The following is a 25,674-nucleotide window of genomic DNA, read 5'->3' as shown; positions in this document are numbered from 1 at the left end:
ACAGGTGGAATAGATACTTATACATGTATGAACCTTATGCATGAACTGACTAGAGAAGGAACTGATCCACTGGGTCTTCTGCTTTTTTCCATTGAACTTTATGAGACTTCCGTTGAAATCTACAATTTGATACAATGAATATTATACCTTATTTATTCAAAAGTACAGCTGGTTATGTCTTGTGTGTTTATTGATTACTGTTACACATGGAGCTTTGCAAGTCATCACAAGCACCTGATTGTGCATAAAGTAAAACAAAAAAAATGGATCACCTCACATCATTGTGACATCAGGTGATTGAAAGTTGGAGGAGATAACATTCCAGCCTGCTGATGAGATCCACTCCCCCCCACTGCTCTACACTGACTGGCAGCAGTTCTCCAGGGTTTCCAAAATGTCTCTTTCCTGCCCCTCCCTGGAGATACTACAGGTAGAACATGGAACCTCCCTGGGGTGAAGCAAGTTCTCTACTACTGAGCTAAGGTCCACCGAGGACAGTAGTCTAATACATCCTGAGAATCAGCATTCCAGCAACTAGGAGCTGACATCAGTGCAGGTATTGAAAGTCACTTCCAATTGTGCTTGGTCTCAAGGTTCCAGTCTTCCAGTAAGTGTGACATACCTAGTTGCTTTCATTTACTGTTTTGGAACATCTGAATGTCTTCCTAATTCTGTGATGGGCAGTGGGGATGGCATTCAACTTAGTCATGTTCATTAATTTCAACAGATCTACTCTGCATAAAACTTAGTTCAATACCACCCAAAGCATGTTTTCATATTGCCAATTCCACAGATGTTAGCAAAGAACTTGTCTCCACCCCACACTGCAAAACAAAGTTTGGAAAGATCAGAGTTCCTTTCTTCATGACTACTGTTTTTAGAAGTCACTTGAGTTAGGTCTCAACACCTCCATTAAAAATGCATGGATTTAAATAATGATCAGTTCAAAAATGTTATTTCCAAAGGGATTATTTTGTGTGAACAAACATAGGGAATTTTCCCCAAGGTGAATTTTTTAAAAAATTGTAGTAGTTATAGTTGTCGTTGTCGTCGTCGTCATCATCATCATCATCATAGACTGATGGTGATGGTTTCTTGGAGGACTATTTCAGGATCCCAAACTCACTCATAATTCTGCATAAACTCAATTATCTCTACATACAAGCGCTGTGGAGCATCAAGGCCCAAGAAGAAATCTGTGTGTTGCCAGTCAGGAATCATCTTGTGGTAAACTAAGTTTGAGACCTGAGGCAACCACCGGGCAATATTCTTTGGGGTTGAAACCCAGTCATTCCCACCATTCCAGAGAGCTGTTGGAGCAGTCATTTTTTTAATATCATAGGAAGGTGCTGTTTCCTAAAAGAGAGGGGGAAATAACAGGTTAAAAAATAGTTTGTAAGTTAGGACTTTGCAGAAACTTCATGATCAAAGCAAACACACACACACGTTATGGGGAATATAAGTTGAGCTGTTAATGTGCATAACAACTGGATGTTGTGCAGATTTGCAAGGCATCATAGAGAATGTGCACATCATCCATGAAGAGGAAATTGTGCACTTTCCTGGTTAATATACATAGTCTCCAACCGGCTTTGGACAATTCCTTGAAATCACTTAAAATTGTGAACACATTCCTTCCACAGGTTGCACCAGCATCCATTTCCAGTTTCGGGCTTGATGGCATCCACTGCCTGCTCAATGCAAAATGATGCAAAATAAAAAAATTCCTTCCAGTAGGTCCATAGAGACCAACTAAGTTAGTTATTGGTATGAGCTTTCGTGTGCATGCACACTTCTTCAGATACACTGAAACAGAAGTCACCAGACTCTCATATATAGTGAGAAGGTGGGGAGGGGTATTACTCAGAAGGGTGGTGGGAATGGGTGATTGGCTGATAGGTGTGGTAAACCAGTTGATGACTGTTAATGACTGCAGTTAGTCTTACAGGAAAAAGCAAGGGATGAGATGGCCAAAAATAGCTTTATCATGTATAATGAGATAAGAATCCAATGTCTCTATTCAGACCAGGTCTCTCCGTGGTTTTAAGTTTGGTAATAAGTTATAATTCAGCAACTTCTCTTTCCAGTCTATTTCTGAAATTCTTTTGTAATATGACAGCTACTTTGAGATCTTGTATAGAATGTCCTGGGAGATTGAAGTGTTCTCCTATTGGTTTCTCTGCCTTGTGATTCCTGATGTCAGATTTATGTCCATTTACCCTTTGGTGTAGGGTTTGGTCTGTTTGTCCAATATAGAGAGCTGAAGGGCACTGTTGGCATTTGATAGCATACACAATGTTAGAAGATGAGCAATTACATAGTCCTGAGATGGTATGTTTGATGTTGTTGGAGCCAGTAATGGTGTTGTCCGGGTGCAAAGTTGGCATCTGGGTTTATTGCAGGCTCTGGTACCAGTGTCCATGTTAAGTCTTGTTGCTGTATTATTATGGGTGAGAAGTTGTTTAAGATTGGGTGGCTGTCTGTAAGCAATGAAAGGTCTTCTCCCAGAGCTTGAGAAAGAGAACTATCATTATCTAGGAGAGGTTATAGATCTCTGAGGATGCGTTGAACTGTTTTAGCTTGGGAGCTGTATGTGATTACTAGTAGTGTTCTGTTATTTTCTTTTTTGAGTCTGTCTTGCATCAAGTTTTCTATGGGTCTGCCTCTGTTGATCTGTTGTTTAACTTCATCAGGCAGATATTCTAGTTCTAAAAAGGTTTGCTGTAGATCTCTTGGGTGAGAATCTCTGTTTGTAGAGTTGAAGCAGATGTTGCTGTGATGTAGGGCCTGGCTATATACAATGGATTGTTTGGGATGTTTGGGATGGTAGCTAGAAGCATGTAGATATGGTTGTTGGTCAGTTGATTTATAGTATAAGGTGGTATCTATACACCCATCTTGTATTTTTATAGTAGTGTCCAAAAAATGTATTTATTGCATAGATTGGTTCATAGTTATGTTGATGGTGGGGTGAAAGCCATTGAATGTCTGGTGGAAGGTGTCCAAGGTCTGTTGACCATGTGTCCAGATAATAAAAATATCGTCAATGTATCGCAGGTACAAGAGAGGTTTGAGTGGGTAGGAGGTTAGGAAACGTTGTTCCAAATCTGCCATGAAGATGTTGACATACTGTGGGGCCCATTGCTGTGCCACTGATCTGGAGGAACAGGTCATCACTAAATTTGAAGTGGTTGTGGGTAAGGACAAAATGGCAGAGCTTGGTAGCAAAGTCCACTGTGATTTTATCTGAAATGGTGTTCCTTATGGCTTGCAAACCATCATTGTGTGGGATGTTGGTATAAAGAGATTCCACATCCATAGTGGCTAGTATAGTATTGTTAGGAAGATTATTCAAAAATTGTATTTTCCTCAGAAAATCTGTGGTGTCATGTACGTAGCTGGGAGCACTGATGGCATACGGTTTCAGAAAAGAGTCCATATAACCAGAAGCACCCACTGTAATAGTGCCAATACCTGAGATGATGGGGTGTCCTGGATTTTCTGGTTTGTGTATTTTAGGTAGAAGATAGAAAGTTCCTGGTCTAGGTTCCACTGGTGTGTTAGTCCAATTTTATGTAAAAGGCGGTACTGGAAAGTTGTCTGTGAACCTCCTGGATATAATCAGTTTTGTTCATGGTGATGACAGCTCCACCCTTCTCCGCCTCTTTAATCATAATGTCTGTGTTGTTCCTGAGATTATCTATGGCTCTCCTTTCAGCATGGTTAAGATTTTGTTGTAAGCAATGGTGTTTTCTGGTCACATCCATTTGGATTCTGTGGCAGAAGGAATTGATGTACAGATCTAGTGTGGTATTGCATTCATCAGGAGGGGTCCATGTGGAGTCCCTTTTTGTGTAGCATTTATTCGGTGGTAGCTGGTGGTCAATGTTCTGTTCATTAATGTGTTGGGAGGGTGGTGGTTGTTCCCCAGTAGGCTGAGAGATGTTGTGTTGTGGAGATGTTGTTTGTTCTACTTTGTCTTGTCCTTGTGTGTGTTGAAAGTACTCCTTCAGGCGTAAACAGTGGAAAAATGCTTCCAAGTCTCTGCAGAACTGAATCATGTGTGGGGATTTGGCAGGGCAGAATGATAGTCCGTGTGAAAGGGCTGATTCCTCAGCTGGGCTGAGTGTTTGCTGAGAGAGATTGACAATATTGTTGATCTTGTTATTTTGATTAGTAGCCTGTAGGTTGGGAAGGTTAGAGAGTTTTTTGTTTTTCTGTTTTTTTAGTAATTCCAGTTGAGAGTGGTAAATGGTTTGTTTTTTTCATTGTGGAACTCTTGCCAAGCTGGGTGATTCCTGACAGAGTTGTCCAGTGCAGAGAGTTCCTCCTTTATAAGCTTCTGTTTAGAGTACAGCACACTAATCAGATGTTTGAGCAGCTTCTTGGAGAAAGCAGATCAGTATCCATCGTGTTAATCCTTCACAGCTTTAAATCAAAGGGCTAACTGCTCTGCTTTGGCAATGTAGGTCTCCTCAGGCATCTTCTTCCAGAACAGGCCCATCTTGTCTGTGTTGAAAACCTGCTCTTGAAGATACTCCTTCTGCTGCAACAGCCTCTTCAGCAGCCTGTGCTGGGGATTTTCTTCAAATTGAAGCAACCTTTGAAGCAGTTCAGCCAACCACAGCTGGCATTGAACTCCTTCTCAGGCTGCTTGCCCTGTACCAGTATCTACCCTCATATAAACACACACACACAGAGAGAGAGAGAGAGAGATATGCATGCAATTAGTGGGAAATTCTGACCTGATTGTAGTGAGCCATGTTTTCTTCCTTGCTACCCCAGTCAAAGGCTTTGAACTTCCCACTCTTCAAACCCTGAAAAAGAGATGTACCATATTTTGAAAAATAAAATGGGGGAATTATCGTTATATTTATTCATTAATTATATTTCTATACTGCCCTACATCCAAGGATCACAGTTCAGTTTACAATATACATAACATAAAAAAGCAACAATTTCCCTCCTTCCCCACCCAGTTTAAAAGAGGTGTAATTAGCCAAAAGCCTGGAAGAAGAGGAAAGTTTTTGTCTGGTGTCTAAAGATACCTAATAAAGCCATCAGATGCGCCACCCTGGGGAGAGCATTCCACAATTGGGGATTTGCCACAGAAAAGGCTCATTCTCGTGTTTCCATCTTCCAGACCTCTTGTGGAAGAGGGCACATGTAGAAGGGCCTCAGATGATGACTGTGCCATCTGGGTTAGCTCATATGGAGAGAAGCAATCCTTGGGTACAGCAGCACTGAGCCACTTAAGGAGTTGGAGATGCCATTTATAAGTAGTCCATGTTTCACAAACATACAGTAAGGTTGGTACTACAAAACCTTTGTAAACAAGCATTTTGGTTTCTCTGCGAATGTCCCAGTCTTCAAACACTCTGCGCTTCAATCTGGAGAAAGTCGCACTCGCAGAGCTCAGGCGATGCTGGATTTCGGCATCAGTGTCAGCCCTTGTGGAAAGATAACTGCCGAGGTAGGAGAAGTGATCAACATTTTCCAACATTGCACCATTGAGTTGGATCTGTGGTGCTGCAGAGGGGTTATTTTGTACTTGGTGCAGCACTTGGTTTTTTGGATGTTCAGTGATAGGCCAAGTTTTTCATAACCTTCTGCGAAGATATTTAGGATGGTTTGGAGGTCATCCTCTGAGCGTGCGCACACTACGTTGTCATTAGCATACTGAAGCTCTATGACTTTGCTTTCAGCCTGCTCATTAAAGTGCTTTCCATCTATTCAACAGATGATTTCTACTCCAGTGGGGAGTTTCCCTTTGACAAAGTGTAGAATCATGGCAATGAAAATAATGAATAGAGTTGGGACAATAACACAACCTTGTTTAACACCTGATCCCACTGTTAATGGTTCACTTTGAGAGCCATTGTTATCTGCGATTGTTGCTGTCATATTATCATGGAGGAGCTGAATGATGTTCACAAATTTATCTGGGCAGCCAATTTTCAGAAGGACAGTTCACAGAGTATTATGATTTACAGTGTTGAAAGCCTTAGTCAGGTCAATAAACGCCATATACAGGGGTTGGTTTTGCTCTCTGCATTTTTCTTCAAGCTGTCAAGTGGTGAAAATCATGTCCACTGTCCCCCTAGAAGGCCGAAAACCATCGGGAATACTCAAAGGCTGACCTGCAATCTCTGAAAGGCTATCTGTAGATTCCTCTAGGCTGGGAGATGAGCTTTTGCCTTGTACCTACGGGACCGTCTTTTCCGATACGCCCCACGGAGAGCCTCAAGGTCCATAAATAGCAACACCCTAGTGGTCCTGGGCCCTAAGGAAGTTAGATTAGCTTCAACCAGAGCCAGGGCCTTTTCAACACTGGCTCCGGCCTGGTGGAACACTCTGCCTCATGAGACCAGGGCCCTGCAGGATCTGATTTCTTTCCGCAGGGCCTGTAAGACAGAGTTGTTCTACCTGGAGCCAATTTGATTCCCTCCCCCTCTTTTTTTTTCTTTTTCCTTTCTCCTCCTGTGATGAGGCTGCATTTTAATATTTTAATGTTTCGATAATTTAATGTTGTATTTTAATCTTGTTTTTAAGTTGTATTCATTCTCTGACAGGACAGTATCCAGCTGAGCCTAATTTTTTTCTTTGATGTCTGCATCGGCATCCAGTGTCGGTGCATAAGCGCTTATAATAGTAGCCATGTAAAAAGATCATGGCCCGGGGCATAAACAGGGATTAGTGAATGAATCAATAGTCATGCTGTAACTCAGGCTATGCAATAATGTTTAACCTCCTCCCTTTAGGGAGCAGAACAATGTTGTAAACATCCAAAGAAAGATTTGCAAAGCCATTAAAAAGCCACTGGTATCATTTCAGCTTTTGAAGTTTTTCTAGACTATTCATTCTTAACTGACTTGCTGTTGTGAGAATGATGGTGAGATATACTGCCACTTAGGAGTTGTCTAATTTACACTTACTTGGAAGTAATTCCCATTTAATTTATGGGCTGCAAATTTCTTTTGTCATGTAATCTTTTGTCATGTAATTTTCCTTTCTGCTCCCGGCAGCTAGATTACATGGATAAGTAGCTCAGGTAACCCCTTGTGCAGAAGTGAAATATATTGCAGAGATCAGGAACTTTCACTCCGCAAGACAACCTTATTCTGCCAGGGGACCCAGGTTGGCCCACACACTTTCTCCAAAGATTCCCACCTACTAACCAGCTGAGATTGCAGCTCAGAGAGGCGTTTTCATTGAAAGACTTGGGAAAACAAATCAGCAAGAGGTTTGCATCAGAATCCCCAACTAACAGTAAAGGGAGGGACTTGCTGCAACTTGCAACATGCTTTGAAATCCTCCATTGTTACCTCAGGTAATTGACAGGTAGGCGGCCCCACCCTGCTGTTAAATGTGACCTATGATAATAATAATAATATTTTATTTATATCCTGCCCTTCACAGCTGAAGCTGGGCTCAGGCTAACAACAGTAAAATAATACAGCATTCTAAAATCAATTCATTATAAAATCAGTTCAAACCAATTTGATGGCAACCATTGGGCTAGAGTTCTGTGAAGAATTACCAAAGGAGGGGGTCAGGCTGTGCTTTGGCCAAAGGCCTGGTGGAACAGCTCTGTCTTGCAGGCCCTGTGGAAAGATGTCAAGTCCCGCAGGGCCCTAGTCTCTTGTGACAGAGCATTCCACCAGATCGGAGCCACAACCTAAAAAGCCCTTGCCCTGGTTGAGGCCAGCCTAGCTTCTCTGTGGCCTGGGACCTCCAGGATGTTTTTGTTTGAAGACCGTAAGGTCCTCTGTGGGACATAACAGGAGGTGGTCCCATAGGTACGAAGGTCCTAGGCCGTGTAGGGCTTTAAAGGTTAAAACCAGCACCTTAAACCTGATCCTGTACTCCACGGGAGCCAGTGCAGCTGGTATAGAACTGGGTGGATGTGATCCCGCAGCGAGGACCCCGTAAGGAGTCTCGCCACAGCATTCTGCACCCGCTGGAGTTTCTGGGTTAGTCTCAAGGGCAGCCCCACATACAGCGAGTTACAATAATCCAGTCTTGAGGTGACCATCACGTGGATCACAGTGGCTAGGTCAGGGCGAGAGAAGTAAGGAGCCAACTGCTTTGCTTGGCAGAGATTAAAAAATGCCAGCTTTGTTATAGCTGCAATCTGCGCCTCCATGGAGAGGGAGGTGTAGAAGATTACACCCAAACTCTTAACAGACAGTGCTGGCACTAATTGCGCCCCCGCAAGAGATGGGAGTTGCCCCCCCCCAATCCCATATCATCCCAACCCAGCCAAAGGACCTCTGTCTTCGAAGGATTTAACTTCAACCGGTTCCCACGTAACCATCCAGCCACAGCTTCCAAACATCTGATCAGTGTGTCTGGGGCTGAGTCAGGATGGCCATCCATCAACAGATAGAGTTGGGTGTCATCAGCATACTGATGGCAGCCCAACCCAAAACTCCAGACAAGCTGGGCGAGGGGGCACATAAAGATGTTTAAAAGCATCGGGAAGAGTATCGCACCCTGAGGCACTCCACACACCAAGGAGTGGCGCGATGACCATCCCCCCCAAGCGGAAGATTTGAAACCGGGCAGTAATTGGATAGATCTAAAGGATCTAACGATGTTTTCTTTAAGAGCGGGCGCACCACTGCCTCCTTCAATTCCCCTGGGAATGTCCCGGTGCCAAGGGATGAGCTTTCCAGCTTGGAGGAGTCTGTCCACATCGGCTGGGGATATCCGGTCAAAGTGGTCCAATACTAGACCCGAGGACAGTCGAGGGGCCTCCAGTTCCTTTATTGTATCCAAATTGGCAGGGAGGTCACGGCAGAGCAACAGGACCTTCTCTGCAAAAAAGCTTGCAAATGCCTCACAGCTGTATGTCAAATTGTTATTTAAATTTGGTTGTCCCTCCAGGGACGTTAAAGACCTAATTATACTAAATAATTGCGCCGGGCGAGAGCTAGTGGGTGCAATGGTGGCTGAGAAGTAAGACTTCTTAGCGGCCTTCACTGCCATCTCGTAGGTTTTCATAAAAACCCTATAAGATGTTCTTGAAGCTCCGTTGTGGGCACCCTGCTATACTCGCTCTAGCTGTCTGAGGTCCCACTTCATTTTCCGGAACTCCTCGGTAAACCAGGGAGCCCGGATTCTGCGGGGTCGCAGAGGGCGCTTAGGTGCGATCTCATCAATGGCCGCCAGGAGCTGGATATTCTAGCCCTCAACAAGCTCAGTCAATGAGTTGCCAGGGGGAGCAAGGCTTGGCGGAATCTATCAGGGTCCATCAGCCTCTGCGGGCGGGCCCAAATCGGCTCGCCACCTAAGCAGGGTGGGGGTGGAAAGTCAATCCTGGCTTTCAGAGCGTAGTGATCAGACCATGGCACCTTCATCAAAGGAGACATGATCACATCTATACCTGTGCCAAAGATCAAATCCAGCGTGTGGCCTGCTTGATGTGTGGGGCCCGAAACAAACTGGGAGAGCCCTAGTGTTGCCATGGAAGACACCAGGTCCAGAGCCTGAAACTAATCCTGATAAAAAACTGTCCTGTGGTGTCAAAAGGATTCCCCAACCCCGTTCTTTTCACAGGGCCACGCAGATGTTACCAGTGACTACATTCAAGACCATGTACTCCCAAATCATAGCCCTTCTTGGCCTGCCTTATGCTACAGCACACAGCCTTCACTAGCCTGGAGTCCTCCAGATGTTCTGGACTACAATTCTCATCAACCCCAGCCAGCGTGGCCTGGCTGATGGGAGTTGTAGTCCAAGCAGGTTGGCAGAGGTTGCGGTTGCACTCACAACACCTGGGTTATTTATTAAAACACATGTCAACAAAATACCACAGAAAATTAATATATGTTCATCTACATACAGAGGAAATATATTTTCAATTTAAAAAAAATCCACTGGGGGAATGATTTTATATGTTGCTGGTGAAATACTTCTGTTTGGTAAAATACTACTACTACTACTATTATTATTATTATTATTATTATTATTAATAATAATAATAATAATAATAATAATAATTTTATTATTTCTAGCCTGCCCATCTGGCTGGGTTTCTCCAGACACTCCGGGTGGCTCTCAACAGAATATTAAACAGAATAAAACTTCAAACATTACAAACTTCCCTAAACAGGGAAGTTAAAAACACAAAAGCACCCTTGGCTTTAAATTCTTTAGCATAAAAGCAAAATATATTTGTTAAATATGTACAAAGAGAGGCTGAATTATATAGTTGAATGCTTCCTTCTGTTATATTTCTAGATTTCTTTCTAATAGTCTGTTCTTTTGAATACAATCAGCAGTGCTATTTTTATAGAAAAAGAGGTGCCAGAACTCATCACTTGTTCTCTTATAATGGCAATGGCGCCCACCTGAGAGGTTCCAGAACTGAGTTCTGGTGAGATCCGGCTAAAAAAAAGACCTGAAAATCATCCATTCAAAGCTTCAATCAATACATTAAGCTTCTTTTAACATAATTTAGGATTTAGGTTCTACCTGAGCCCAGTGAAGCATGTTCTGAACCGATATCCCAGCTGGCCAGTGTGATAGATACACATCACTACGACTCTGTAAGAAAGAAGAGCAAAGTGGTTAGCTGAATTCATCACAAAGTACAACAACCAACTTCACTTACATTTGGTTTGTTTGAAGAAAACAAGTACATCAGAGCTCAACATCTGGATATTATGAAGGAATCAGTGTTTAGTTAGTAAGTCCACTCACTATCTAAGGCTCTTCCAAAGGCCCTGATGAGGGAGCGCAGCATTGGCATCCTGTCCAGATGAGACCATAGCCAAGCCTGCACCCGGGATTGGCAAATGGGGGTGCAGGCTTGGATGTGGGCAAAGCCAGGTGGCAGAGCTGACAGAAGAAGAAAGCTTCCCTCAGGTCCGTATTCAGGACATCTAAACAGCTTGCACCTGGAGCCCTTACCTGAGTTTTTTCATCGGGGTCCCCACCCACCCTTGGTTCAAGTTGCTGCTCAATGACCTTGCTGTGGTTATGATGGTTACCACTTTCTGGGCCAGGTAGGAATTTGTCCACCAGGCAAACTGGCTCTGGCCTAGTGGTTTTGCCTACCTGATGGCAATCATCACAACCAGGCTTTCTTGGCAGTGGTGCCACCCTGTGGAACACCCTCCCATCAGATGTCAATAAAATAAACAACTATCTGACTTTTAGAAGACGTTTTAGAAGGGAAGTTTTTAACGTTTGATGTTTTATTTTGTTTTTAATATTCAGTTGGAAGCCGCCCAGAGTGGTTGGGGAGGCCTGGCCAGATGGGCAGGGTATAAGTAATAAATCTATTTATTATTATTATTATTATTATTATTATTATTATTATTTATTTATTATTTATTATTATTACTATTACTATTATTATTTATTACTGGGTTGGTCACTGGGGTAATCTTAGTCTTGGATGGAGGGGAGGTTGTAGTCTCTGCCTGCTCCTCCAAACCCTGGGGTATTCAGTTAAAGGGATCCAAAGGAAGGTGCCATGTCCTTCTGCCCAGTCAGGGGCCAGAGCTCTCTCCCAGACGGCGGTCCCTGTTGGCGTCACCCTATTTGATGTAAGTATTAGGAACCGTAGCACAGATTGACCTACGGCATCACTTCCAACAGGTAGGACAGAAGTATTTTGATTGCCCCATGCCCAAGCCAAACCCTTCATCTGTATTCAATAAAATTGTGGCCTGTTTCAATCCAAAGCAGTCTCGGTTGTCCATTAATTCTCCAGGGGGTTGGGGACTGAGGTGCCCGATGCCTGGCCTGCAATTACATGCACCTCTTTATAGAGATCCGTTTAACACTCTAAACTAGCTGCCATTCCCAATATTATGTTACCAGACAAAATGGAAATTTGGCATTTCACTTTTAGCTGTTCCACAATGTAAATGCATTTCTTTCTTTTTTCTTTTTTCTTTTTTAAAAAATACTTTTATTCAGCAGATTTAACAAATCAAATTATAAATCAAATATAACCAATTACATTTTCCCGCTCCCTCCCTCTCCCACCCTCCAGAGACTTCCCTCAGCTCCCCTCTCTGATTTGCTCATACATATTATTCTCTGCATGTTGTAAAGTTGTGTCATATATTCTACTAATAAATTTGTGGATGTTTATTCAAAACCTGCCAAGGAGTCCAAATCCTTTTCTTGTCTTTTTAAATAGTTTGTAAATAGTTCCCATTCCTCCTTAAAGTCATGGTTGTCCTTCTCACACAGTTTATGTGTTAACTTTGCCAACTTCGCATAGCTCATCAGTTTTTCTTGCCATTGTTCTTTTGTTGGGATTTCCTCATTCTTCCATCCTTGTGCTAACAAGACTTTGGCCACTGTTGTTGCATACATAAATTTATTTTTCTTGGCAGGTCTTGTCCTAAAATCCCTAACAAAAATGCTTCTGGTTTTTTTGCAAATGTTATTTTGAACATTTTTTTCAATTCATTGTATATCATCTCCCAAAATTTTTTAACTTCTCTACATTCCCACCACATATGATACAAAGTACCTTCTTTTTCTTTACATTTCCAACATACACTTAATCCAGTTTTATACATTTCTACCATTTTCACTGGTGTAATATACCATCTATACATCATTTTCATATATATTTTTTTCAAAAGAGGACAATCTGTAAATTTCCAATCTACCTTCCACAGCTTTTCCCAATCCTCAAATTGTATAAAAGGTAAAATGGCCCCTGACCATTAGGTCCAGTCGTGACCGACTCTGGGGTTGCGGCGCTCATCTCGCTTTATTGGCCGAGGGAGCCGGTGTTTGTCCGCAGACAGCTTCCTGGTCATGTGGCCAGCATGACTAAGCCACTTCTGGCGAACCAGAGGAAGCACACGGAAATGCTGTTTACCTTCCCGCTGGAGCGGTACCTATTTATCTACTTGCACTTTGTGCTTTCGAACTGCTAGGTTGTCCTATATCTTGTGCCCATTTAATCATGACTGATTTAACCTCCTTATTTTTCATTTCCAATTCTAGCAGAATAGTATATGCTTTCTTCAACAACTTCACTTGTTCTTCTATATGCCTCCACACACTCCTGTAAATAATCAGAAATCTTACCATATTTAGATTTTTCATATTAAAGCCAGTTCCTAGGTGGATAATAAAGCTACAGAGATATTCAATTAAGAAACGGTTACACACATGAGTAGCCATCCATTTTACAAATTTGCTTTGAGGAAACATCTGTTTAGTTCCAAATATTCCCTGCCAAAAGAAAAACATGAGTACATAGGTCATTTTGTTATTCAAGCCTGTTTTCCTAGAGATACGTCTAATAATATCAAGTAGCAACAAAATACCACAAAAAAAATATTGCCCACTCATGGTGACTCCCCCCCCCCCACAAGCAAGGCCTCAGCTCCAAAAGGGAACAAACTGGACAAGACAATGTTCTGGGATTTTAAAAACTGGCCACAACTTTGTTGGTTCCAGATGTAGGTTGGATTTGGCTTAGGTGTTTTGTGTATATCCCTCATAGCCCCCTGGTAGAGAGCTGTGCCATGACAGGCAGTGGCGGAGGTTCATGCTCCAGCACCGGGGGGTGGAGAGCAGGCAGGGGCAGGGTTGGTGCACGTCCCAGGGGCATGGCACACGTCCTGGGTGCGTGGCGTGCTGCCCGCAGGGGCATGATGCGTGTCCTGGGGGCATGGTATGACGCCCATGGGGGCGTGGCGCCCAGCGCGGGCGGGGAGCAGCTGCGATGGCACCCCACCAGGATCGCGCTGCAGGGGGCAGTGCACTTCCCCCACACTCCTCTTCCTCCGCCAGTGACGACAGGGTCAAGCCCAGGATTAAAGGGTTATCCACAAACTGCAGGTCTGCACATATAAACCTCCCAAGCTGCTGAAGCAAGCTCTATGGCCCATCTGCTGCACCCCTTAGCTTCTGGACAGAGACTTCCTACTAGACCCCTCTAGTTCCCTGTTATTGCACTAGTCTGGGTTAGGGATGATACGTCACATCACCCCCAGGCCTTACCCATCACCCCAGACAGTGAAATTGCCAACTCGCCACCAAACCAACCTACAATTGCAACCAATCAAAGATCCTTCAACTAACATTTATTTCCTGCAGGGGGCAGATGTGTGCCATCAGGCCTGAATAAGTCCATTCTGTCAGGTTTGATGTCCAGGTGTTGGATAACACAGCCACCAAGACCCATCATTGCTTGACACAGTGTCTGATTAATCTTCACAAGGGCACCATTTTGTGGGCTGGCTTGCTGGCACCAGGATACCCATTAAACAATCTATGGCCTTTTAAACTGTGTGTTGTTTCTGCTTGTTATTATGGTATGTCTTTTTGTGTTTTTAATATTGTAAACCACCCTGTGATGTTGGCGTGAATGGTAGTATAGAAATCTAATTAATTCATTAATTGATAATTCAAATACTACATGCACAGTCAGGCAGAAAGAAACCCTTCTATATTCAAGACACAGACATCGTAATTGTAGCTAAGAGACAAGATGACAGCGGTCAAATGTATTTTGATATGTGTGCAATGAGCAACTGGCACCCTTCTGAAGTGGTCCCCATAACATTAACATCATTTCAATAGGAGCTTGAATATGCAAACGACTTGTAGTTATGCAAACATAGCCTCAAGGGGCACTGCTTGCTAAACTGCTTGCCATTTTGCCAAACAGTTGTGCTATAAATTGCATAATTCCTCACTAATTTCAACAAAAGTGCTTTACTTCTCTATAGTCAGCATGGTGACGTTAGGGAGAATGAATTTAGTGTCATGCCTCTCGTCTTCATTCCCAGGTTGAGAATGCGAGGAATGGCTCTTCCACCAATCTGAAAGGGGCATTCAGTCTGCTTTTACCAAGGGTAGAAATAGGTGTGTTTGCATTAGTGAAATCACATAAAAAGGGGAGTTGCCTGTCTCAGTTCAGCTGAGTGCAGGGAAGACCTCCTCGCCCTGTCAATGATGCAAGCTCTGCTGTTCCTCCAGCTCACAGTTGAAACATTACTTGTATGGGAAACATTACTAAGTAGGAAAATGGGTGGGGAAGTAGCTGCTGCTGAGCCACCCCACATTTCAGCTGTTAGGTAGGGAGGCCTCCTGCTTGTGAGGAGACCCTTCCTAAAGCCAGGAGAACTCTCCAGGGTGTTTCCCATTTGCAGGATTAATTTGCTGGCCCCGCTTGTACGCACGGTTGGGCGCAAATAGAACACACATAATGGGGAGTTACCTGTACCAAACCCTTTAATATGGGCACTTGATACAAACAAAGGTATGAGGATCGTCCTCACATTGGCACCTCTTTTTACTGCCCACGTCAGACATTTTGTGCTGGCACCCATGACACAGCAAGATAAAAAGACAGGCACACCCTCCCTTTTTTTTTTTACTCAAAAATAGCCTTAGGTATAGAGTAGCTAAAGCAACACTCTGCAGCATTGGCCAGATTGAGCAGCTTAGGTGTCTAAAAGAATGACAAATGGCCTCAGGTCAAATGATGGGTATATTCCCAAGTTCTTAGCTACAGCCAAAGATATTTGCACACTGTAGTTTAAAGAAGCATTTTGCATACTTTGAGCTTGTGTTCAGATAACCCAAGGAACATCGTCAGTGCTGGGTTGGGGAAATCTTTCACGGTGACTTGTGGTGCCAATCCAAAGACCATTTTTATCTTCTGGGCGAGCTGCGGCATGATTGAAAATGCAATGAATGCTAAGAAACAGAATGGGAAATAGAAATAGAAGAGAAATGAATATGGCAACCAATGCAGTCTTGATCAAAATCCAAAAACAAATGATTAGCCCACTTTTCTCACAACATTATTGCTTTTACACAGTGGTACCCCTGGTTATGTACTTAATTTGTTCCGGAGGTGCATTCTTAACCTGGAACTGTTCTTAACCTGAAGCACCACTTTAGCTAATGCGGCCTTCCGCTGCTGCCACGCGATTTCTGTTCTCATCCTGAAGCAAAGTTCTTAACCTGAGGTAATATTTCTGGGTTAGCGGAGTCTGTAACCTGAAGCATCTGTAACCTGAAGCGTATGTAACCCGAGGTACCACTGTATTGCATATTGTAAGGCTTGTGAATAAGTGTTTGCCATCGCAGACGCATGATGGCTATGACAAGTGCAGGGGCAGCCTAAAGAATAGACACTGAGGCTGGTATTGGGTTGAATTAAACCACAACGTTATTGATTACAGGAAAGAGTAGGTACGACCAAAGCACTGGGCATGCATCCAGCATAAAGGCAGCCCACCTGCTATCTGACAGGAACCTAGTTGGGTAGACTTTGGCCTGGGGAGTCACCCTGGCATGGATTGGGTTCCACAACTTGGGAGAAGTGTATTGGCCCATCAGTCCCCCTGTGAACTCCCAGACAGAGAAACCCCCCTAACAGGGTGCCCCTGAAACTAAGAATGTAGCCCAATGGGTGGGTGAGAAATCACAACGGTCAGTCAAGCAGGCAGCCTGCACCTGGCTGCCCCCTTAAATAGGCCAGGGGTGGGCTGAGCACAGCCTCCAAGCCCCTGCCCCTGATAGGCCTTGGGGTGTTGCCCACCCACACCTGGTTGCTCCCAGTATGTTTCCGAGCACAATTCAAAGTGTTAGTGCTGACCTTTAAAGCCCTAAACGGCCTCGGTCCTGTATACCTGAAGGAGCATCTCCACCCCCATCGTTCAGCCCGGACACTGAGATCCAGCACCGAGGGCTTTCTGGTGGTTCCCTCATTGCAAGAAGTGAGGTTACAGGGAACCAGACAGAGGGCCTTCTCGGTAGTGGCGCTCACCCTGTGGAACACCCTCCCTTCAGATGTGAAGGAAATAAGCAGCTATTCTATCTTTAAAAGACATCTGAAGGCAACCCTATTCAGGGAAGTTTTTAATATTTAAAGCTGTACTGTTTTTAACACTTGATTGGGAGCCGCCCAGAGTGGCTGGGGAAACTCAGCCAGATGGGCAGGGTATAAATAATAAATTATTATTATTATTATTATTATTATTATTATTATTATTATTATTATTATTAATGCCACAGGGAGTGGCACAGGTGGCCATCCTGGACCCTCCATGGACCCACCACAGCTGTGCCATGTGGCAAAAGCTACCCACCTAGAGCCCCAGGTGACCAGATATTATGGTCACACACTTCAGGCCAAAATAAACTATGGCAAGAGTATTGAGCCCACACTCATATCCCCTTCTCTTGTAGGCCTTAATGCAATACTTCCAGGGGTTGCTAGACTACAGCTTCTTGTTATATCCAGACTGGGAAACTTTTGTTTAAATTGCAAGTACAAACCTGTTGATCCTCGCTTGAAATCCAGGATTTCAATGACATTGAACAACAGTTTGTCAGCTCAAGGAAACCAAAGCAAACAAATACACAGTTAGCAAGGTGTGTAGGGATTATAATAATAAGAAGAAGAAGAAGAAGAATAACATCCTTTATTAGGCATAGCTGGGATTATTATACTCCACACACCACTTTTTGTCAATCCATAGCAGCTATGAAACATTACTTTTATGGGAAACATTACTAAGTAGGCAAATGTAGGAAACCTACACAGAGATTGTTATTTACAATGCTTCTCCATAGGTTTCCATGGTCTCCAAGTGAAATCTCTACCATAAACAAGATCTGTATTGAAATTAATATACAACACCAACCATACAAATAAACATGTTGCTATTAGAATGGCTTTTGTGTGTTTAAGAAGCCTACTAACCTACCCATTGTGGTGCCCTGGGAATGACCAATATAAAATAATTTCTCCTGCCCGGTTTTGTTAAGGATAAAATTTATGAAAGCTGGAAGGTCATATTTAGCCATTTCATCTTGACTGCAAAGGAAAAGAAATAACAGGCTATGTTTTACAGAGTTGAATATGCAGTGAGATCTACATTGTGGAAGCCAATGTTCTCCTGACTACTTCTATAAACATTATGAAACATAGTAATTATGATTAAGCAATAACTCATCCTCCTTAGAAATTTCCACTGGCACTGCTCACTATTAGTCTGTGCCACATTATGAGTTGTTCACTGCAAACTAAAAAAGCTCACTACATAGTTAAGAGCAAATATCAGCACCTAGAGAGCCAAATAAGGCAAACCTGCAGAACACCCCTGCACAGAATAGGGGCTGCCATCAGAGTGCCAGCTAGGCAGCTAGGCAGTATAAAAATGCAACACAAACAGATTAGAAGAGGGAAATGAGTCCATCTGTTGTTGACACTTTTCTTCATGAAAAAACATATAGCACAACTCTAATACAGGAAGAAAAAAGAGAAAAAAACCATCTTTTTTAAAAAATGGGAGTTTCAGGAGGAAAAATGTTTTTCCTGTGGGCAGCCAATGGCTCTGCTTCCCCTCCTCCCAGGTCTGAGGAGCTTCAAATTCTGGCCCAGTAACTGTACTGGGAATTCGCAGGACCCACAGTGGGTTCGTCCACACCCAATCTAATTACACCTAAAGTGCAGCTAATCTACTAATATCTGTGGAGTTCACCCAAGACCATATTTCATCCTTTGGTGCTTGAGTTACCCCAACGGTGTGGGTCATATTGTTGTTGGCAACCGTCTACGTCAGGAGATAATGGAAGGGTGTGAGTTGTGGGGTAAGTCAAGCCATTAAAGAGTTAGGATGCCTGCTGTGACTGTAGAATCCGATACAGATATATTGCGGCAGCTGGGGCAAATGAAGGCATCTGGATGTGTTGTTGCAAGTGTACCATGGTGCTCCTTCTTTCTGCTCTCCTCCTCTGCTGTGGATGTATGACCTGAATGACTGTCTCCAGGCACTACAGCCATCTGCAAGGGATTCCCACACAGCAGTGTTAGCATCGCCAGCCTTCATGCCAGATTTGCAGACAACTTTGTAACACAGAGTTGGTCTTCCAATGGGCCTGGTGCCTGAAGCCAGCTCTTCATACAGCACATCTTTTGGGAATCCTGCCAACTTCCATTCTTGATCAAAGCATGTAATTCCCCAAATGAATAATATATGTGATTTGTTTAAAGAAACAACTACCAATTATATAATATATTTGGAAATGTGTGTGTGTGTGTATATACACACACACATTTCTACTCCTTCATATTTTGCATTATCAGGGCACTGTTCAATGTTGAAACAGAATCATAGAATCATAGAGTTGGAAGAGACCACAAGGGCCATCAAGTCCAACCCCCTGCAGAAGAGAAAGAGCATGGCAGATTAATCATCCAAAACCGAAGACTAGGAACCAGAAACACATAATGAAGTTTAGAAAGCTCCCTCTACCTGAATCGCCAGAATTCTTCTTGCTCCACAGTATAATTGATGTGTTTCATGGACCAGGTGGTCCCTCTACTGTTTCCTAGCCAAACATCATAGCCAGCATCAGCCAGTACGAAGCCCAGGCTGTTGTTGTCCAGATTTGCCACCCAGTTACTGCCAGAGCAAAACATGCCATGTTGCAGAAACACTACATGCTTTGGATCTGAAACAGAAGTGTTTTAAGTATAGTCACAAGAAGTAACTTCTGTGCCTTTTTCCAAACAAGACAGTGATCCATCAGAACCTTGAATGGCATTGTTGTCATTTCAATATTGCTAGTAGCAGCCAGTGAGGTGGTGCAGGTAGGGCACTGTTTGCTCTCGTGGCTTCCCAACAAACTGGGTTTCTGGTGCTTACGGAGAGGGAGAGGGAAGGAAGCAGTGCATATTGGCACAGCCAATCCAATTCTCCCATCTCTGCATGCCATACCAAGACAAGCTCCCCCAACTTTGCACCTCCCCTCTTCCTCTCAATGAGCTCCAGTGAAGTGAAGTGTTGGGAAATCAGGAGAGCAATGGTACCCCACACATGCCATTTCACTGGAAGCTACTGCATATCACCCACTATAAACTTGGGGCACAGAGCATGCATGGCCAGCAATTTCACATGTCTGGAATAAATCACTCCTGAATGCTATATGAAAAATTAGAGGTCCCTCCCTCCAAAGAAATGTTTTATTGTTTTTACTTATTTGTAAAAGACGTAACAGTCAATACTGAACCATTCCAGCAACCTGCCATAGAAGCACCAAATGTCTATTTAATTGCATTTAACTTTTAAGTCGTTTCAGTTTTTATCTTTTTATTTTAAAAAATATACATTTATACAACATTTATACAACACTCTGTTTTTGTTTGTAACAAAAAAGAAAATGACAGCAACTGAAGCAAAGATACATTGTATACCTCACAATACACATGACACTATAATTTATGAAAGAAAAAAAAAGAAAGAAATTGAAAAAAATAAAAATAAAACAAAGAAGAAGAAAAGGTAGTTGAGGTTTTACAAAGACTTCCAAACATTCACATTGTACATTATCTGTTAAATACACTTTTACCGCACAGTTACTTATTTCTTTTATTTTTTTATCATATTTCTATTTAAATTGTCAATTAGCTTTATATACTACAAGGCTCAGTCTAAGTCTGCCATTACCCTTTATACAAGATCCTACAAACAAGAAGGAAAAAGAAATTCAGAACTGAAGGAGAAGAGATCATAATAATGAAACAAGTCCCACTATGTTTACTAAGAAAAAGAGACAAATACCACTCTCTGACTAGAGCCCTAAAAGCGAAATCAATATTTTATAAATGGGAATTTCCTGAAGGACTGTCCTTTAATTTTAAAGGGAAAAGAAGGAAATTCGAAACAGTAGAAGAGTCAGAAATTTTCGCTAGAAAACTTCTGCTTTTACCACAGCTGCAACAATGTGAGTTCCGATTGCAGTAAGCAAGTCGAGGCGTACACCGGTACTGTGAGGGGCAACGTTTGGCTAAACGACCCCTGAAAAGGCTTGGAAGGAAGCTCAAGCCAAAGGAACTTCGGCAGTGTCTCTTTGGAGTCCCGGCACCCCTCACCAAAAGAAAAACGGCTGAGGGGGGAATCCAGGCACAGAGAAGAACATCAAGCAGACCGGTGAAAAGCCTCACATCACTAAAGCAATGACAAGATGGTAAAATCTCTATTTCTATATTAAAATAAATGTAAAGTGGTAGCAGCAGCAATAAAACCTAAAAGGAAATAAGACAAGAAGAAGAAGAAAGGAACTCAGGGGGGAAAACCCCTCACGGAGTGAGTAAACCCAAAACAAAATAAAGAGTAAAAATAGCAGAGGGGAAATAATGCTACCATGAAAGTAAAGGGAAGACAGAAGAACAGAAAAAATATAGAGAGAGTGTAAAGAAATCACTCAGATTGCAATTAAACTATTTGAAAAGCACACTATCTGAAACGGACTTACTAGAAAGTGCAAAGCGGTGCAGGCTGCCTGTTATTGTTATTGTTATTGCCTGTTATTGGAGCTGGGTAGAGTAAAGCAGCCGCTTTGAAATTGAAGGTCCTTGAAGGAAAGATAAAGACAAAGGAATAAGGAACGCTGTGGGGGAAAGGAGGGGAATTTAACAGATAAGATGGTGTCAAGGGTCTGAAGACGCTGAGTAATCACCAAGAAGGAGGAAGAAGGAGGTAGTGACGAAGACAAAATAGTGAAAGAGAGTGAAAGAGAGGTTAGTGAATAGTGAAAAAAGCATGAAATTAGGTTAAAGGTGTGTGAAAGAAAGTAATAGAAGTGGAAAGAAATTGCAACTGAATAGATTGGAAGTCTAACACAAAGGTGGGGTGAGGGGTGGTGGATGGTGATAGGAAAAGGAATTATCTGTGGGGCTGAATGTAGGTATGTTTGTACATATTTAAGGATTGTATGAAATGTATCCTTGTATATTCGCAGTATGTGTGTATTTTATAATAAAAAATAATTAATTTTTTTAAAAAAGAATATTACAAAAAGCTAGAAGAAATATTACTAGCCCCACTACAGGAAATAATGAACCAAACCTTTGAAAAAGGGAAAATACCAGACTCCTGGACTGAAGCATATGTTACATTAATACCCAAAGCAGACGGGGATCTCAAACTAATTCCCAACTACAGTCCAATATCTTTACTAAATTGTGACTATAAACTTTTTGCTGAAATAATTGCAAATAGATTAAAAGATATATTAAAAGAAATAATAGACCCCAATCAAGCAGATTTCTTACCAGGGAGACAAATATTGAGTAACACCAGGAATGTTGTAGATATTTTGGACTATTTAGAATTTAAAACTGATAAAAAAGCAGCACTTTCCTGCTGGATGCGGAAAAAGCATTTGATATTGTCTCCTGGCATTTTATGAAAAAGCAACTAGAAATATTGGGAGTAGAAGGGCAAATGGGAAAGGCAATAGAAGCGATATACCAACAACAAAAAGCAAGGTTAATTATAAATGGAAACCTGACTGAAGAATTTCCAATTACAAAGGGCACAAGACAGGGTTGCCCCCTTTCACCCCTGTTATTTATATTAGCTTTGGAAGTTTTGTTGCAAAATCTTAGAAAAGATAAAAGGAATTACAATTGGGGGGGAAATTATATGAAGTTAGAGCATTCATGGATGACTTGATAATAACAACACAAGACCCAAAAGAATGTATCCCAGAAGCGCTAGAAGTAATTAAAGCATACGAAAAAGTGGCAGGTCTGAAGGTAAACTACCAAAAAACTAAGATATTAACTAAAAATCTAAATATGGAGGGGGGAGAGAAATACAACAGCTGACAGGATTAACGATTAAAGGCAAGGTAAAATACCTAGGGATCTGGATATCAACAAAGGGTATTAAACTTTATGAAGATAACTACACCAAAGTAAAGAAAGAGAATAAGGAAAATATGGAAAACTGGACAAGATTACAACTCTCTCTATGGGGCAGAATCTTGGTAGTTAAGATGAATATACTTCCCAAAATGATCTTTTTATTTCAAACAATTCCGATACTGGGAGGGATGAAGTGTTTTCAGGAATGGAAAAGAGATAAGGCAAGATTCATATGGAACAGGGGGAAACCAAGAATAAAATACCAACTATTAACAGATAAAAAACACTATTTGAGGTTGAATCCTGACAAGACAGAAGTACTGTTTTGGGGGGGCAGGTGTGGAGGATTCCCTGGTCCTGAATGGGATAACTGTGCCCCTGAAGGACCAGGTGCGCAGCCTGGGAGTCATTTTGGACTCACAGCTGTCTATGGAGGCACAGGTCAATTCTGTATCCAGGGCAGCTGTCTACCAGCTCCATCTGGTACGCAGGCTGAGACCCTATCTGCCTCCGGACTGCCTCGCCAGAGTGGTGCATGCTCTGGTTATCTCCCACTTGGACTACTGCAATGCACTCTACGTGGGACTACCTTTGAAGGTGACCCGGAAACTACAACTAATCCAGAATGCGGCAGCTAGACTGGTGACTGGGAGCAGCCACTGAGACCATATAAAACAGGTCTTGAAAGACCTACATTGGCTCCCAGTACGTTTCTGAGCACAATTCAAAGTGTTGGTACTGACCTTTAAAGCCCTAAACGGCCTCGGTCCAGTATATCTGAAGGAGCGTCTCCACCCCCATCGTTCTACCTGGACACTGAGGTCCAGCACCGAGGGCCTTCTGGCGGTTCCCTGCCTTTAGAAGACATCTGAAGGCAGCCCTGTTTAGGGAAGCTTTTAATGTTTGATGTATTACAGTATTTTAATATTTTTTTGGAAGCCGCCCAGAGTGGCTGGGGAAGCCCAGCCAGATGGGCGGGGTATAAATAATAAATAATAAATTATTATTATTATTATTATTATTATTATTTTGAAACTAAATCAACTCCCACAAAAAACTAAATTAAATAAAAAATATAACAACCAATTCATGACTTGCAGTCAACATGGACTGTGAACCACTTACTCGAGCTTCCCTTTCTCCCTGCCACCATACTTTTTCATTTCTCTAATAGCTCAGGAAAAAAGTGAAATATGCTTGAGCACATCAATTTATACGGCCTATCTATTTCAAATTTATAGGAAAAATAGAACAAGGACACACTCAGAAATCATAAGAATAGTCACACATTACCAAAAAAATTCACTATGTGTTCTTGCAATAACTCAAACTTTTGCAAAGCAAGAAATTGTCATATTATAATTATAATGAAAATTCCCCACACTATTGAACATTTATATATATGCACACACACAAATTATAACTCCAAACACAAACTCACCCTTGTTTGACTGATTTCTTTTCCCATGAGGAATTCTGTTAATACTCAGGATATATCCATCATCTGTCACCACTTCATATTCCTCACTGGGATAGCCTCTGAAAGAAATAATTTCGCTCTGCGAGGCCAAGAGAGTTTGGTTGAGAAGGTTATAAAGTGGCTAAAAAAATGCCTAAACACTTATTTTCACAGAAAACAATTGGTAATTAGAGTACGCAGATAGGTGAAAAGCCAGTTAAAGTAGTAAGATTGTGAATGTGTCAAACACAATCAGTTGTTTGCCAGTTCAAAAGAAATCTAAGAATTGATTTCCTGCCTCCCTCTGGCATAATTAGAAATGAAGGGAGCCTTCTGTTGCTGAGGGTCTTGGTGTACCACTTAAATATTTTTCTTCTTGCAGTTCAGCAATTATAATGAACTCTGCAAGATGCTAAAGTTGCCACTGTTGGAGCAACTAAATGAAGCTCACAGAGCACTGGCGTTCCATGAAGCACAAGCTGGGAACTACTTTAGGCTGCTTATTCTTTTAAAGAAAATGTTGTAAGCTATGCTGAGCAATCATGCATTGGCAAGACAAAGTATGTATTCAAAATAAAATAATAATAAATACTTTCTTGCCCTCTAAAATCCCAGCAGCCCATTAAAAAAATGAACTCCAGTTATATGGAGTATAGCACCGTTAAGCATCACTTATTGCCAAAGATTCCTTGAGGTAAGAAGACAGGAAAGAAAAGGTTAATGGCTTACAATATTCATAGTAGCTTCTGGATTTACTTTTCTTCTTTTAAAAAATATTTCTGAAGTAAGGAGGACTAGGACAAGGCCTGCCCCCAATATGAAGAGCCACATCCTTGACCTGCCTGGAAACAAATCCATATTCCAGCACAGATATATGACTGCTGCTCCACAGAGCTAGATTGAAGCAACTGTCGATGAGATGCACTTCATTATATTCCACAGGAACAAATTACAGGTGGCTTAAATAGCTTGCAATTGTTTGTCAATTACAAGCAATACCCACTTGGTGAGAAGAAAAAAAATTATGTAATGATGTGATGGAATTGTCCCTTGCTCAACTTCCAACCTACTCAGAAGTCATTTCCACTGACTTCACACAAGTGAGCCTTGATAAACCTGCTTAATCTCATGATTATGCTTTTGATCCCCATATTGAGCAAAAAGATTCCTGGGTTTCACGAGAAGAACTCCATGGTCTCTTCCAACTCAACAGTTGTACGAATCTTACGAAACTCTTTCCTTGGATCTATGCTCTCTTTTCATTTGCCATCACAATTCATCTGCTGACCTGATGAGTAAAAAGCAAACAGAAAAACCACACCAAAGTCTCCCAAGTAAGCAGAGCACTCAGGGAGTAGGAGAAGAGATCCTCTTGTGGATTGGAAACTGCTAAGAAACAGGAAATCTTAATTTCATATACTGTATAAGCTCCTGGGGTCTGTCCTGACAGTGATTGAGATCATGGGGTCACAGTAGATCGCTTGCTAAAGATGTTGACCCAGTGTGTGGCTGCTTTGAAGGGGGGAAAGGTGGATTTCATGCTGGGGATCAT

General features: G+C 42.2%; 1 protein-coding gene across 1 annotated transcript; it reads right to left on the bottom strand.

Moving 5' to 3' along the window:
- Window positions 1–172: 172 nt before the first annotated feature.
- Window positions 173–25,076, bottom strand: LOC310762732 (putative lysosomal acid lipase/cholesteryl ester hydrolase). Its single transcript, XM_083614199.1, has 9 exons — window positions 24,852–25,076; window positions 24,105–24,222; window positions 19,266–19,464; window positions 17,715–17,824; window positions 15,554–15,693; window positions 13,069–13,215; window positions 10,480–10,551; window positions 4,746–4,817; window positions 173–1,356 (listed from the first exon to the last, which is right to left on the bottom strand). Exons 1-9 carry the CDS (start codon window positions 24,978–24,980, stop codon window positions 1,123–1,125), a joined length of 1,221 nt encoding a protein of 406 aa, XP_083470325.1. The 5' UTR covers window positions 24,981–25,076; the 3' UTR covers window positions 173–1,122.
- Between the last annotated feature and the right edge of the window lie 598 nt (window positions 25,077–25,674).

Source organism: Podarcis filfolensis (genome assembly GCF_964270895.1).
Source record: "Podarcis filfolensis genome assembly, chromosome: 5".
NCBI classification, from domain to species: Eukaryota; Metazoa; Chordata; class Lepidosauria; order Squamata; family Lacertidae; genus Podarcis; species Podarcis filfolensis.
The sequence above is the reverse complement of the archived record's forward strand: the minus strand, read 5'-3'. Positions and strand labels throughout refer to the sequence as shown.

Coding starts and splice junctions, on each gene's coding strand:
- LOC310762732 (XM_083614199.1), bottom strand. CDS start 24,980: ATGGATTTGTTTCCAGGCAGGTCAAGGATGTGGCTCTTCATATTGGGG. Junction 13,216..15,553: donor TATCTGAACACAAGCTCAAA/GTATGCAAAATG, acceptor TTCTTTTGGCAG/GGAATATTTGGAACTAAACA. Junction 10,552..13,068: donor ATATGAAAAATCTAAATATG/GTAAGATTTCTG, acceptor TCTTTCTTACAG/AGTCGTAGTGATGTGTATCT.